The sequence below is a fragment of the Nomascus leucogenys genome, chromosome 18 (assembly GCF_006542625.1).
Source record: "Nomascus leucogenys isolate Asia chromosome 18, Asia_NLE_v1, whole genome shotgun sequence".
NCBI lineage: Eukaryota > Metazoa > Chordata > Mammalia > Primates > Hylobatidae > Nomascus > Nomascus leucogenys.
Genome location: NC_044398.1, coordinates 97090515 through 97105472, shown reverse-complemented (window position 1 = coordinate 97105472; position 14958 = coordinate 97090515). Strand labels below are relative to the sequence as shown.

Sequence of the window (14958 nt, the reverse complement as noted above, 5' to 3'; positions counted from 1 at the left end):
CTGGAGTACAGTGGTGTGGTTGCAGCTTACTGTAGCCTCAAGCTCCCAGGCTTAAGCAATCCCCCCACCTCAAGCTCCCAGGCTTAAGCAATCCCCCCACCTCAGCCTCCCAAGTAGCTGAGACTACAGGTGCACACCACCACGCCTGGCTAATATTTTAAGTTTCTTGTAGAGATGGGGTTTCACTATGTTTCCCAGGCCGGTCTCGAACTCCTAGGCTCAAGCAATCTGCCCACTTCAGCCTCCCAGACTGATGGGATTACAGGTATGAGCAAGAGCCACCACCCCTGGCCTTCTTAGATTTTTAGATCTTAGATTTTTTTAGCTTGCTTTTTTCATCCTTTTCCTATTCCGTTTAATATATCACTGATAATCTCTTAAAAATCCTAGAGTACTTTGAAGTAATCTACAAATCCCTAGAGTTCACTGGATGTTTACACTGACCTTCTGGAAAAGTTCTTAAACAAATATAAGATAATAATGGAGAAAATGGTCATTGAAACATCAGTGAAGGCAGAGTGAAGCCCACAGCACTGGCAGTGGAAATTGTTATGGTAATGGTGCATCTTGAAAAGCTAACTGGTCATTCTCCACTGCCTGTGGTAAAGCAAATATGCCTTACAAATCATTTCAGAGCCTGCCTTGAGCCTTCTTTAGCCCATATCTTTAGTTCCAGCTTCTACTTTCTTGGCTCTTTCACCACTGTCCAGCCCCTTTACTTCAACATGACTCCATTTATATTGAACAGATTTGCTGTTCCTAGAAGGAGCTGTGCTGTTTTGCTTCAGGCACTTTCATAAGCTGTATTCTCCTTCGGGAATGTCCATCACCCAACTCTCTGCGGAATTCCTATTTATCTTCTCTATTTAGACATGATCTTCTCTAGAATGCTTTGCCTGCCCTTCTGCGCTTCTGCCATATCTGGCTATGGGTTCCTGTTCAGTATTGGCCAAATCTTTCAAGACAGTTGCAATCACTTATTAATGTGTTTGCATATGCTATTGGACTATAAGCTTCTTGAGTGCAGAAATGGAGTCTAGTTTATATACTAAATGGTTTACATGGGGGACTAGCCTCAAGAAGGATGCATGTTTGATGACTGAAAGAACAAAGGACTGCATAAATGGATGAGCAGGTTGACTTCTCAGTTCATTCCAAAGTGGTTAGCCCATTTAGACAGCAATCTACTGCAGGGCAGAAGGAAGGTTCACCAAATATTTATTGAGCTTATTATGTGGCTGGTGCTGTGCATCCGGGAAAAATCTTTGACATAAAGCCCTTTTAGTTTAATAGAAGAGAACAACATTTACAGTAAGCTGAGACAAATGACAGGGTAAAGGTAAATGGAGGTGTTAGAGGAGTTCACAAGAAGACCTTATCTGTGCATATGGGAGGCTGGGTAGGGAGATGAGGGATTGGCAGGGGGAAAGTGATATCGAAATGGAGATCTAAAAACGAAACAGAAGCTATCCAGGAAAAGAGAGTATGTAAGGGTATTCCTGGTTGGAGGAACAACATATACAAAATTGGATACAGCAAGAGAAAAGCCCTCCTGGGTCACAGAGTCAACTTAAAAAGAGCCAGGAGCTGGTAAACCACATGGACAACTTTAGACCTTATCCTGTGGAATAATGAAGAGCTATAGGAAGATCCTAAGTTTGAAAGTAAGATGATGAAATTTACACTTTAGATAGCTCTCAGCCAAGTACGAGGCTACAAAGTCCTTGTTCTGTTTAAACCAGCTTTATGGAAGGTTCCATTTTTGACATTTGCTTAGATCACAAATTGGAAAGTATTTTTCATGTCCAGTAGGAGGAGCCAAAGTCTCCAGGTTCTTTCTAACCATAGCAGGGCGATTCTTGGCCCTAGGTTGTCCTGGGAGCTGTCAACTTCAGCACCTCTCATTTATCTTCCAGTGGCTCAACATGGAGAAATGACAGGAAAAACTATACTTGGAATGCGAAAGGTCATTGTGAGAAAGAAACTAATACTTTCCAGATGAATAGCATAATGGAATGCCATATTGATCTTTACTCTAATTTTGTTTTAAATTGTAATGGATGCCTCCCCCACTCATATTTTTAAGCCATGTGGCAGTACAGGTACCAGTGAGTCATGCCTCACACTCATCACTAATCTATCCAGGCCTATTTCTACTCTACAATAAATAAATCAGAGCAGACTCAAGCTGACCTTGATTTTCAGATAGATGAATATGTTTTATTTCATTTCCAATGGTAAACATCTATATATATATTAAAAATAATCAAAGGGCCCAGCAATTACCCATTTTAATGAAACAACAGCTGATGTTACTGCCTCGATTGATTGCATTCATTTGTTCCTTTCTGGAATAAAAAATAAAGGAGAATAGAGAAACAATTCCTGTTGGTGAATTTGCACAAAACAGTATATTTCAACAGAATTTCTCATTAACTGCCATTTATTTCTTCTATCATTATTGATAATTTGCTTTTAAATTGAGAATACCTCTTTTACAACCCATCTCATCTCCCTGCATGGCTAGACAATTACATTTAAATTTGGTGGTTTTCCCATTGTGAACAGTTTCTGGGGGAGATGATTATGATGTTACCAACACAGATTTATGGTTTCATTTTGCTATCACTGAAGGATGAGATGAGTATAAAGAAAAAAAAACTTTCTTACATACGAATATATTATTATCAAAGAGAATCCTAAGGAAACATATGGTAAAAGTCAACCCAAATTGCAAAATCGCTGGGGCTAATGATAAAGATGTCTTTCTGGATTTTGCAAACTTACTTTTTCAAATGATGATTAAATATTGCATGCTTTAAAAAGTAATCCAGTTATAGGCAGAAGTTCCCTTTCTTTTAATCTGAGGTTGAAAGAAACCCCAACCCGATAGGATTGCAAGAGGAGCCCTTAATGAATGCGCTCCTTGATGGGCGCTAGGAAATACACGTACATCTTGTACAAAAGAATGCACATCATATGGCCCCCTGTTTTGGAAAGCTTACAGCATTTCTTAGAAGAGGACCCATGGTATAAGTGCAAACACAATCACATCACAGGATGGGAAAATGAACAGGAGCCTCAGATCAAGCGCTCAAGGCTGGAATCTGGCCTTGTCCAATCCCATCTGCCCTTCAGAAGGCAGGGTGGTGCCACATAAAATTAGGTAGACTGCCTGGGGAATCCTGGTTCCTTGCCAGCTATGTGACCTTGAACAAATTACAACTCACTGAACCTCAGACTGACTTGATTGTACAACAAAACCCCCTGGAATATTTGTGGAAAAAAGAGGAAGGGAGGAAGGAACGAAGGGAGGAAAGGAGGAAGGAAGAAAGGGAGGGACGGAGGGAGGGAGGAAGGAAGAAAGGGAGGGACGGAGGGAGGGAGGAAGGAAGAAAGGAGGGACGGAGGGAGGGAGGAAGGAAAGGAAGGAGGGAGGGAAAGGAAAAGGTGGGGAAAGAGCAGAGTTTCTCACTCCAGTCCAGAGTGGGACCCAGGAAGGGAGAAATACTGCTTTAATCTCTCTAACCATCTGTGAAATGGATAAACCTCCAATATCTACTTCCAGTTGTTGAAAAGACTCCACGTAAAGTGCTTAAAACAGCATCTGGTGGAAAGTAAATGCTTATTAAGTGCTAGTGTGTTTTAAGGCGTCATGGGGCTTCTGGCTGTAAGACATCTGCTAGGAGGACAATCCCTAGACCCCTTCAGCGTCCATTGCAGGAGTAGGTGGCCAGGAAGGGGGCAGGACAGGAGAAGCCCAGCTGTGAAGGCTGGGGGCGTCCCAGGCCAGCAGCACTCACCCCAGCCCTGCATCGCATCCAGCCTGAAGAAGTTTTTGATTCTTGAATAGGGCTCGATCTCTGCCTGGCCGCGAGATTTGAAGACTTGCCAGAAAACTTCCTCAGAGAAGAAATGGACTGGGGCAGGAAGCTGCCTCCACTTGGCGTCTCTAGGGGGGATTTGTCTACTTTGATTGGGGTCGGGAGGAGGGCGCTGGTGCTCAATGAGTGAGCCCACCTGGGGACCACCAGGACGAGGACGGGCGCAGGTGAAAGTCCTGGGCTCATTGCGCCAGCATCCAACTTTCACCCTCTTTCCCCTTTAGGCCAGGAGACCAAGGCACCGGGTCGCGTGTCCGCCGCCGCCCGCTGGAATCCAGGGCTGCACGCGTGACCGCGGCGGCGGCGGCGGCGCTGGCGAGGGGAAGGGGGAGGGGGCGCTCCCTCGCGCACCGGATTATTTTTGGCTCCGCAGCCGGGGCTGCTCGCTGCTTGTCGCGCGCTCACACACACACACAGACACACACGCACACACACACATGCACACATTTTCTCGCGCTCTCTCCGGCTCTCCTTTGTTTATTTTCTAATCTATATTTTTGTTGGAAGATTTCCTCTTGATTCTCTCCCGCCCTCCTACAAGCGCTCTTGCTGGCCGTCTGGGTGCACACACCGCTCCCTCGATCACCCCAGCCCCCTTCCTGGTCTCCGGAGCGCGGGGTTTGAAGGTCACCTCCTTTCCAGTCCCCGTGCGAGCCGCGCCGCCGCCGCCTCCTCCAGCCGGAGTCGGTGGGACTGGCTGCGCTGCCCTGAAGTGGTTCTCCAAGCAGCGCGGCGGGCGGGCGGTGAGCGGCGGACGGCGGACGGAGCCCAGGGGCCGCGTCGGGTGGGGGAAACCCGAAGTCGCGGAGGGGAATCCCTCCCCCTTCGCCCCAGCCCCCCAGCAGCACCCGCGGTGGGGCGGGGGCGCTCTGCCAGCCCCGGGAACAGCAGAGGCGGCGGCACTGGCTGGACCCACGCGCGCGCCTCCGGGGCTTAAGAAGGAAGGAGTGAGCCCAGCCGAGCACCCCGCATCTGGAGGGGACAGCCAGCCGTGGGCCCCGCCCCGGCGTCCGGAGCAGGAGAACTCCGAGCTTCTTGCCCAGGTGGAGAGAGCAGGAGCGGACCGCGCGCCCGGGATTGAGAGTCCTTGCGCTCCAGACCCCCACCCAGTGGCCGCCAGGGTCCCCGCCTGTCCGGACCCTCGCCGCGCCCAGGCAGGCGCGCCAGGGCGGGGCTGACCTGCCCGCGAAGTTGCGGACAGTGCGTGAGAAGCCAGCACCCCCTTCCGCCGCCTTCAGCTTATGGTGAGTGTGGCTGGGGGTGCAGAGAGCGCACGAGAATTCGGGGGTCTGGGACCGAGAACGTGACCGCAGCCGGGCTCGCCGGGAGTTCTAGGTAAGTCCAGGCGGAGTCATCGCCTCTGCACCCATCCTGACCTGGTGGATCAGGTCCAGAGGGTCCCACGGAGGGAAGCGCTAGGTCCCCGAGAACTGGCCTCCTCCTAGCGCCAGTCTGGGCGCTCTGGACGGGAACTTTTTCAGGGTGTGTGGAAAGATCTCGAGGTGTGTCCCCCCCTACCCCCAGGGGGCCGAGACCCTGAGCCCCCTTGTGCGTCGCTTCCAGAAGCACGTCCTTTGTTGCCCCAGAGCGCCCCTCCGAAGCATCCAGGCTACCTCCTCCGTCCTCCTGGGAGCGCGTCCTAGGTGCCAGGAGCAGCGGGAGCCTGCCTGCGCACTTTGATTAGTCTCCCTGGCCGGCTGCACGCGTGCACTCAGCGCGCCCCCGGGTCGCTGCCTCCGCCCGCAGGGTGTGCAGAAGGAGGCATCTTAGTGACCCGGGAGGGCGTTTAGGTGCCCCGAACCCCTTGTGGGAGGAGGGGAAGAGAAGGCTCACTTATCTGGAGAGAGCGCCGTTGTGTTTACTGGCACTGGGATCAGTGCCCCGCAGTGCCATCTCGACCCCAGGGGAGGGGGCCAGCCGGGAAACCCGCGAATGGGAAACTCCTGCTGTGCCCCTGGTTCCTGGGAGCCTTAGAGAACCTTCACCCCAGAGAAGGAAACCCGGGGGTAGCAGATCTCAGCCCTGCGTTGTCGTGCAGGCCAGAGGGGGCTTGTCAGCTCCAATCAACCAATTGTCCAGCGATGGAGGCGAGGGCGGGGCTAGTGGGGCGCCGCTCCCATCTCCCCACCGCCCAGGAGGCCCCTTGGCTGTGAGCTCCTGGAGCCTCCCTGGCGCCAGCTGCAGGGACCAGGTGTCACGCGGAGCCCGGAAGCTGCCCACTCAGCAAGGGAGGGGAAGACCCCGATCTAACCTTGTCCTGGAGCCCCCAACTCCATTCCTTGCTGCCAGGGAATGGTCAGCGGGCTGGGGGAGCTCATCGCTCTTGTGTAGGCCAGAGCTGGGGTGCACCTGCTGGCACCGGAACATGTGGGGTGCGGCTACTGATGAGCTTGGAAATCCTGGTCAGGCAGTCCGGACAGTTGGTACCACAAAGGCGGGTCTTTTCAGTTGAACTTGAAAAGTGGGGGACGTGTGGTGGAATAGCTTTGTTTGAGCTGAAACATCATGTCTCCTAACTTGGGTTTTCCTTTATTAGAATAATGATTGTTTATTTTTATTTCTAAACTCCATTATGCAGAGAGGCCTGGCCTTGACAGCCCAAGTTTAGGACATGCCTCAGCCTGCGATCCCTTCCCTGCCCCCTGTCCTAGTTCATCTCCCCTCCATTTGTCATTTATCTTTGTTACAAAAGAGAAAAAAAAAAAAGATGAGAGGGCCTGGATTCTTTCAATTTTTAAGTGACCACAGAGGCCTTGGCTGGAGCTACTGGCAGATTTATTTTTAGCTAAGATCTTTTATGTTCAGAAGCAAAGGACCTGGGGCCTATGAAGGGTAAAGGTGGTGCTGGCAGTAGCTGTACTGGTAAAAAGTGGGGCTGAGTCAAAACCTGTGTCCTCTTTGAGCTTGTCAGGGAGGCCCTCCGTTTGGAAGAATCCCCCGGGCTTTCCTTAAGTTAGCTTATGGTTGCCTCGGGTTAGGAAGAAAAGTCATCATTCCTCGCAGTAGTGGAAGTGACACCTTGGGGGTCCAGAGAGTGGAGCTTTATGGCCCAGAAGAGCACAGGGCTTCTGGCTCCGTTATGTGCCAGCTGTGTGACCTTGGGCAAGTTACTTTACCTCTCTGAGCTTCTGGTTGTCACCTGTAAAATCAGAGTTTCAGTCATAGTTCTGTCCTCAGAGGGTTTGGGGGTAAATTACATAAAGCACTAAACATTTAGAACAGTTTGGTACATGGTAAGTGCCTGAATTATATGAGTTTTCTTTCTTTATTCTCACAAGTACATTGCTCTAATTTTTGAGCCTTGTAGTACCAAGTGGGATAGGAAAGGCAGGTGGCTTGCCTTATACACACACATTTTCTTTTAAATAAGCAACAGAAGCCTCAAGCTCTCCCATTCTACTCTCTGCATGTTCCAAGGAGGATCACGGACAAGCTGCCCACCCACTGGCCGAGATATAGGTTGGTGGCATTTGACTTGCTGTCTTGACAAGCACCTGAAATTAAGTTTTAGCAGCAGTTGTACATTTCTTCTGACCCACTGGAAGGACTTGATCTCTTTGGCCCCCAGGATGAAAGTATTGCCTTAGCAAATCTCTGGTTTTTTTTTAATTAGAACATCATTTATTTAATACATAGAATATTTTGAAAACACAAGAATTGAAGAATATTAGAAGTGGCTTTATCATTCATCCTGGGATTCACACATTGCAATTACTGTGTTTAGATATAAAATTTTGTGGCCAGGTACAGTGGCTCATGCCTGTAATCCCATCACTCTGGGAGGCTGAGGTGGGCGTATTGCTTGAGTCCAGGAGTTCAAGACCAGCCTGGACAACTTAGCAAAACCCTGTCTGTACTAAAAATACAAACAATTAGATGGGTGTGGTGGTCCACACCTGTAATCCCAGCTACCCTGGAGGCTGAAGTGGGAGAATCATCTGAGCCTGGGAAAGTTGAGGCTGCAGTGAGCCGATATCACGCCACTGCACTCCAGCCTGGGTGACCAGAATGAGACCCTGCCTCAAAAAAAAAAAAAAAAAAAAAAAAGAAAAAAAAATTTGTGATAGTATTTAAACAATTTGTGATAGTATTTAATTGTATAAACATATAAACATCTGTGGCACACATTTGCCCATAAACAAACCGAGTGCACAAATACCTTAATCCAGTTTTTAGAAAGAATTTTAGTTTTGTCGTGGCAAGAACACAACATGGGCTGTACCCTATGAAGAGATTTCTAAGTATATCATACATGATTGTTTTAAGGATAGTGTTGTATAGATCTCCAGGAGTTATTTACCTTTACTGCGTGAGGGACTCGGGGATCTAAAATCGTCAAACTCATAGAAGCAGAGAGTAGAAGGTTGTGGCCAGCGTCTCAGGGGCCAGGGAAATGAGGATTTGCTGATCTAATCAACAGGTATAAAGTTTCAGTAATGTTGTAATAAATCTTGCTCTCCATAGAACGTACAGTTTTTTACATCACCCTGAAGCTACAGAGTTTTCCACTCAGAAATGAAGCCGAAACATGGGTCTGAGCGGGTTTCTCCTCCTGGAATTGACCCACTCTGCCCTATTTTTCTCCTCATTATAATTGAAGCTATATATATATATTTTTTTTTTAACCTGCTCCTTTAAGGTTTGAGCACAGGTCTTCTAGACATTCTCATGTCTCTGATGATTTAGAAAAAAAATAAGCTTAGTCCTTTTAGCTTGAACCATCCCAAGCTATTATATTTTATCAAAGTCCTTTCTGATAATATATATTTTTTGTATCCAGAAAATTGGGTCTGCCCTGTATAGGAATCTGACATTTCACCTTTCCAAAAATTAGACCGTTTTGTTTGCATCCTTTAAGCTGATGTGTGGAGTAATGAACACATTCCAAGAGGGAAATCGTATTTGACACAGAAAATGCTTTGGAGACGCAGCGATTTCCCAGTGGCGTGTAAGGAGACTATTGAAATCCTAGCACATTTGCTCTGAAGGACAGAGGGCAGCTCGTCCTGCCTTTGCCACCCAGCATGGGAGTTACACAGTAAGCGTCATCCACAAATTAATACTGGCTGACTTTCCTAAAATCATCCCTTAATCCGTCGCTTTCACATTTACCCACAGCGTCGTGCCAGAGACCTCAAACACCGAGGCGATGTTTTTAAAGAAGCCACAAGGATCTTCCTAATGTCTACCTCCATTATTTAAAATACTGCCTCGAGGCACAAGTATAAATATTAAAACTTTAATTAAAGAATCAATCAGTGATGGAGCTTCAAAACAAGGGGACCCAGCAGTTTCAGATGATGTCAACTGTGAACACAGTTAGACTCAGTCATAGGGCTAGGAGTTTTTATGAACAATGATGCGTGGAGTTATATACACAGGCAACTGTCCTCATTGTTTGAATCTATAGTCATTCTGAGCACTGTCACTCATTACCACTGGTTTGTCATTGTTCGCTAGTCAAAGAGATGTGGGTGACTGTGGCCTGCTGCTACAGAAGAGTGTGTTGCCTTAGGGGAAGGAGTGGCTAATACAGTAATAATTTATTTGGAACGTACCACATGTTAGACCCTGTGCTTGGTGAATAAGACAGACGAGAACTTTGCTTTCTTGGAGCCTTATATTGTCATGGGGGAAGCCACGTCATAAGCAAGACGTTGAAATATATTTTCATAAGGGTAATGACAAGGGTTCCAAAAATTATAATGTGATCGTGACTTGGGGGGACATTCCAGAGAGGAGAGATTTCACGTGAGAAGTACATGAAAAGAAGTAGCTGATCTGTGCGGATCCATACATTTATCCAATGAGTATTCTACTCATCTCCACTTTTTTTTTTTGAAACAGAGTCTCACCTTGTCTCCCAGGCTGTAGTACAATGGCGTGATCTCAGCTCACTGCCACCTCCACCTCCTGGGTACAAGTGATTATCATGCTTCAGCGTCCTGAGTAGCTGGGATTACAGGTGTGCTCTGCCACGCCTGGCTAGTGTTTGTATTTTTAGTGGGGATGGAGTTTCCCCATGACTGCTCTTGAATGCCTGACCTCAAGTGATCCACCTGCCTCCTCGGCCTCCCGAAGTGCTAGGATTACAGGCGTGAGCCACCACGCCCAGTCTCATTCACCCCTACTTTCTGTGAATTCATGAGTGTTCATCAGGCACCCACTGTGTGCCAAGCAGTATTGAAAGCACTTCAAGTGCAGAGTGATCAATACATGCAGACACCTTTTCCTGACAGCCTTCCATTCTAGGATTGTTGTCTGCATGGAGGGCGTTTCAGAGAAGGGGACCAGCAAGCACAAAGATCCAGAGGCTAGAACAGTGACAAAATCATACAGTTGAAGGTTGGTCCTATAGGCCCTTGAGGCCTGGAAAGGGAGCCTGGCTATTACTCTAATGGGAAACCATTGGGGGATTTTATGCAGAGAGATACCAGGATACATTGATGCGTTAAACATTATAGGAAAGTTGTTAGGTGTTTTTGAGATGAGTAAATAAACAAGCATGCCTTCTTGGCCAGCCAGCTCTTTTTTTTCAAAGTTTCAATTCATTTCTATAACCAAGTTTGGTCTGTAGATGTAGTGACATCTGAAAAGGTAAGCCTTGCAACGTCTGAGAAATTAAACTCGATTCCCCACCACCACCTACTTTTTAGGGCTTACACTAAAATGTTTCATTCAAGAAGAGGGATTACTTTATAGGGAAAAAGAACCTCATTTTCCAGTAATGTTCTTTGTGTGAGGGTGGAAGACCCTGGGAGGATACATCTGTATACATTAGCCTACTTAGCTTTTCTTTCTCTGGGGCCTCCCTTCAAAGAGGCAACATCATGTATGCGTGTATGCTGGTGTGAGCAGCCGCACCCTCCCACCACCACATCTTTTTGATGGCTTGGCTGACATCTCTCCTGGGAGTACCCTGAGAACAGTTGCACACAGACGCCCTTTATTGATCATCTGTCCGGGTAGGTTCCCTTTCAGAGTATGGCCACAGATTCTCCCATTGGTAGGTGTCAGCCAAGGTAATAACAGATATTGACAGTGCAAAGTGCTCTGAGTGCAGCTGACGTTGTCCATTTTCAGAGGCTACCCTGCCCTTGGAAGGTGGAGGTGCAATTTGATGGGGGGTTTGGACAGCTGGACAATCCAGTTTTCCTCCCATATTGACTGTCTCTTTATCCACAATAGTGGAACTCCATTATTGCCTATAATATGTGCCATGAACATCAGAATAAGTGTACATGGATTGAACTCTTCCTACATAGCACAAGCTGAGCCAAGCACTCTACTTTCATGGCTGTGTGTTGTGCTATGTGTTTCTGGCATGTGATCGCCTCCCCTACCCTCCCAGCATTTCAACTTGTTCGCTTCCTGCTCATCCTTCAGGTTACAACTCTAAAGCCCCAGGCTTAGAGAGACTGTCCCTGTTTCCCTGTGTGGATTCTCCTTTTTTACAGCCATCCCTGGGGCATCTTATATTTTATTGAGTGCCTCTGTTTTATCCTTTTTCTCTTACTCCACTGCATTGTCAACTGCAGGTGGGCCATGCATACACCTGTTTGGACATCACCATTCCCTTAGCATCTAGTGTGGTACGAGGCACAGAGCAGAAGCCCCATATGGAAATAATGAATTATTCTATTTGATGCTTCTCACACACTTTGAGGTTAGTGCTTTTCAGATCCCCATTTCGCAGATAGAGAGTGGGGTGTAGGCAGGCGTTAAGCAATTTGTCCAAGGGCACAACAGCAGGTAAGAGACACTTCCAAGATTTTGACCCTAACAGTCTGAGTCCGCAGCCCCTGATGCTCATCACTGTGCTCATGGCCTCTTTTGCTGCCTTTGTAAGAGACAAGGGAGGGTGGGAGGCAATGTGTGCAGTGGTTAGGGAGCTCTTGATGCATAGCTTGAGTTGCTGTGAGAAGTGATGCTGAGCCCATTAGAGCCACAAAAGGAAAACAAGGCACTTGTTTCTATTTATTGCAATATTACTTTATCGTTGTGTAAGAGCCTGGCTTGATTTCTGCGCTGGTGCAATCTGGCTCTTTTTTTGTTGTTTGTCTCCTTGGAGCCTCAAGGCCCTGGGTTGCCCAGGGCATCTCTGGCCTCTTTATCTAGGCTCACGCTCTGAGTATGATTTTGAGGGAGCGGTTGGACCACCTGCCTGGTTACAGGCAGTCCTTGGGCATCATGCAGTCACAGCTGGAGCTGCTCTGATAGCCACTCAAAATGTGGTGTGCAAACCACTGCTCACTCCTTCTAATCACCGTCATCTGAATCAGCTTCCCTCTTCATTTCTTCTGAGAACAAAATTAGATCTTTGCCAGCATAATAGATGAACTTGTGCAATCACCTTGTTCATTGCTACTTCTGCATTTCCCCAAGATATTGATGTCTCTTTTCTGTGAATTTTAGAATATAGAGTGTCAGAGACGAGGGTGAGGACTTGAGGTTTTCAACATTGTCTTCTTTGTACCATGGTTGGGACCCTAATAGCTATAACACTTACTGGAAGCTCCTTCTGTGCTAGGGCTTCCTGTGCGTCTTTTCATTAACTCTTCCTTTATTATACCCACTCGACAGATGAAGGAACTGAGGCCCAGTGACTAAATGGCAAACCGAGATTGCAGACTCAAGCAGTTCTCTCCCCTGCCGTGTGTGGAGAGGGCATGCTTGGGATGCAGGGAATAGCAGAGGCACCATGATAAGGTACTAGGAAGGAGGCAGTGCAGGTATTTCACTGAGATTTCAGAATCAGTGTGTCTGGCTTGAGATCCTAGCTCCATCACTTTCCAGCTCCATCACTTTCTAGCTCCATCAGTTTCTAGCTCCATCACTTTCCGGCTCCATCACTTTCTAGCTCCATCCCTTTCTAGCTCCATCCCTTTCTAGCTCCATCACTTTCTAGCCCCATCACTTTGCAGCTCCATCACTTTCCAGCTCCATCACTTTCCAGCTGCATCACTTTCCAGCTCCATCACTTTCCAGCTGCATCACTTTCCAGCTCCATCACTTTCCAGCTCCATCACATTCCCGCTCCATCAGTTTCTAGCTCCATCACTTTCTAGCTCCATCACTTTCCAGCTCCATCACTTTCTAGCTCCATCAGTTTCTAGCTCCATCACTTTCTAGCTCCATCACTTTCCAGCTCCATCACTTTCTAGCTCCATAACCTTTCACTTTCTGCAATTGCTCTGAACCTCAGTCCATCCCTATAAATGAAGATAATAATTGTCACTACATTGTACAGTCCGTCTGAGGATTAATCAGCCTCGTAAATTATTTTCGCAAAGCGCCTGGCACCTAGTGTGTGTTTAGTGCAAGTAGAAGTCATGGGGCTGACTATGGTAATCATGACAATTACTATTATCCATTGATAATAATGATATCATTATTAACCTTGTTTTTGCTGCTAGAATTTCACAATCCCTTTGGGCAGCAAATTGGTCCCAGAATGTGCTTCCGACATTTTCCTCTTGACTGTAACTGAGGTGACAAATTGAGAGTGAAGGGGGAAGAACCCAGCATAGCTGCAAATGTACGGTTGAGATCGGTGACAGGCTTGAGGCCCTGTGTGGAGTTCTGCCTGCAGAGGATGCTGATAGCAGCCATATGCACGGGCTCTGATTGATTGGCAGAGAGAAACACTAATTTATTAGACTCGTTATGAAAAGTGACGGAGCAGGGGATTCAGAGGGCTGATTCAGCATCAGCAGTCCTGGCCAGATCCCAGGGGTATTGGCTTGGTGTCTGTTTCCCTTGGGACCAGCCCCCTGTCTTGATTCTGGGTCACTGCCTGTATTCTCGAGTGAGTCTCTTAAAGATGTCCGTGCCATGGCTCACTGTTACCACGTTGTAAATATCATACCTATTTCTTCAGCATCCTTAGAAAGCTGAGTCCAGTTCAGGTTGCATTTGATTGCAAAGGCCGATAAGAGGAGGGAGGGAGTGTGTGCATGCAGAAGTTCCCCAGTGGAGGGAAAATAGTCCTTTTCACAGGTTAGAGAAAGTGCAGGAGTTTCCTTGGGGGAGAATAAAGGGCATAGTTGATACCTCTCTTTAAGAACATGATGGCCAGGCATGGTGGCTCCTACCTGCAATCCCAACACTTTAGGAGGCTGAGGCAGGAAGATTGCTTGAGCCAGGAGTTCGAGACCAGCCTAGGCAACATAATGAGACCCTGTCTCTATTAAAAAAAAAAAAAAATTAGCTGGGTGTGGTAGCTCATGCCTGTAGTCCCAGCTACTCAGGAGTCTGGGACAGGATTGCTTGGCTCTGGGAGTTTAAGGCTGCTATGAGCTATAATTGTGCCACTGCACTCCAGCCTTGGCAACAGAGCAAGACCCTGTCTGTAAAAAAAAGAACGTGAGGCTCTTTTAGAAAGATTTAGTCATTTCTGATTTGGAGAGGTGGTTCAGTCTGAATTACAGCAGGTAGGATGCTGGTTAAATAAGAAGTGTCTTGCCTTCAAGGTGATAAGGCACTGAATGGGGCTATTTTTGAGTCAGAAAAGCTTTGAGAAGACTGAATTCCCTGAGCGCCAAGGTGCGAAAGGACAAAGTCATGGTAGCCAGGTACACCTAACTTGTGGATCCAGATTTTGCCACTTCCTGGGTGTGTGACCTTGGGCCAGTTACTGCACCTCTCTGAGCCTCCATTTACTTGTCTATTAAAAGGCAAATGATTCTGTCTGCAAGGATGGCTACCTCGGAGTGAGTTAAGTCAAGGAGCAATCACACAGACTTCCGAGCTAGTCACTTCTTATTTTTTTTACCTTGTGGTATTCAGACAATACCCTCTCACTCCATGACTCTTTGATACAAAAGTTTCCCTAGTTAGTGTGCTGTGGTTTGTGGAAAGATATTTTGTTTCCTAGTGAATTTCATTCATTTTGCTCAGGAAACTTTATTGGTTTTGTCTGTGTAAACTTAAAATAATCTTCAAAAGTTCATAACAAGGACAAGGAACTATCCACCCCTTTCTATAAACTTACTTCTACTGAATTGTGGTTCGCTGGTGTCAGTTTATAATGAGAAATAGTATAAGAAGGCCAATGATCCCCAAATTTTAAAAA

At 47.2% G+C, this 14958-nt stretch overlaps 1 protein-coding gene across 9 annotated transcripts in view; it reads left to right on the top strand.

The window, feature by feature from the left end:
• Positions 1–14958, top strand: part of RBFOX1 (RNA binding fox-1 homolog 1) — a 2489097-nt gene that overhangs the window by 787090 nt on the left and 1687049 nt on the right. The window contains exon 1 of one of the 9 annotated variants that reach the window (XM_030799110.1): positions 4209–5128. The exons of 7 other annotated variants lie outside the window; for them this stretch is intronic. In XM_030799110.1, the coding sequence (XP_030654970.1) occupies positions 5126–5128 (3 nt within the window). In that variant the 5' untranslated portion in view covers positions 4209–5125. Of the gene's footprint in view, positions 1–4208; positions 5220–14958 lie in introns of those variants that run through there. One more of the 9 variants, XM_030799115.1, reaches the window with a different exon arrangement.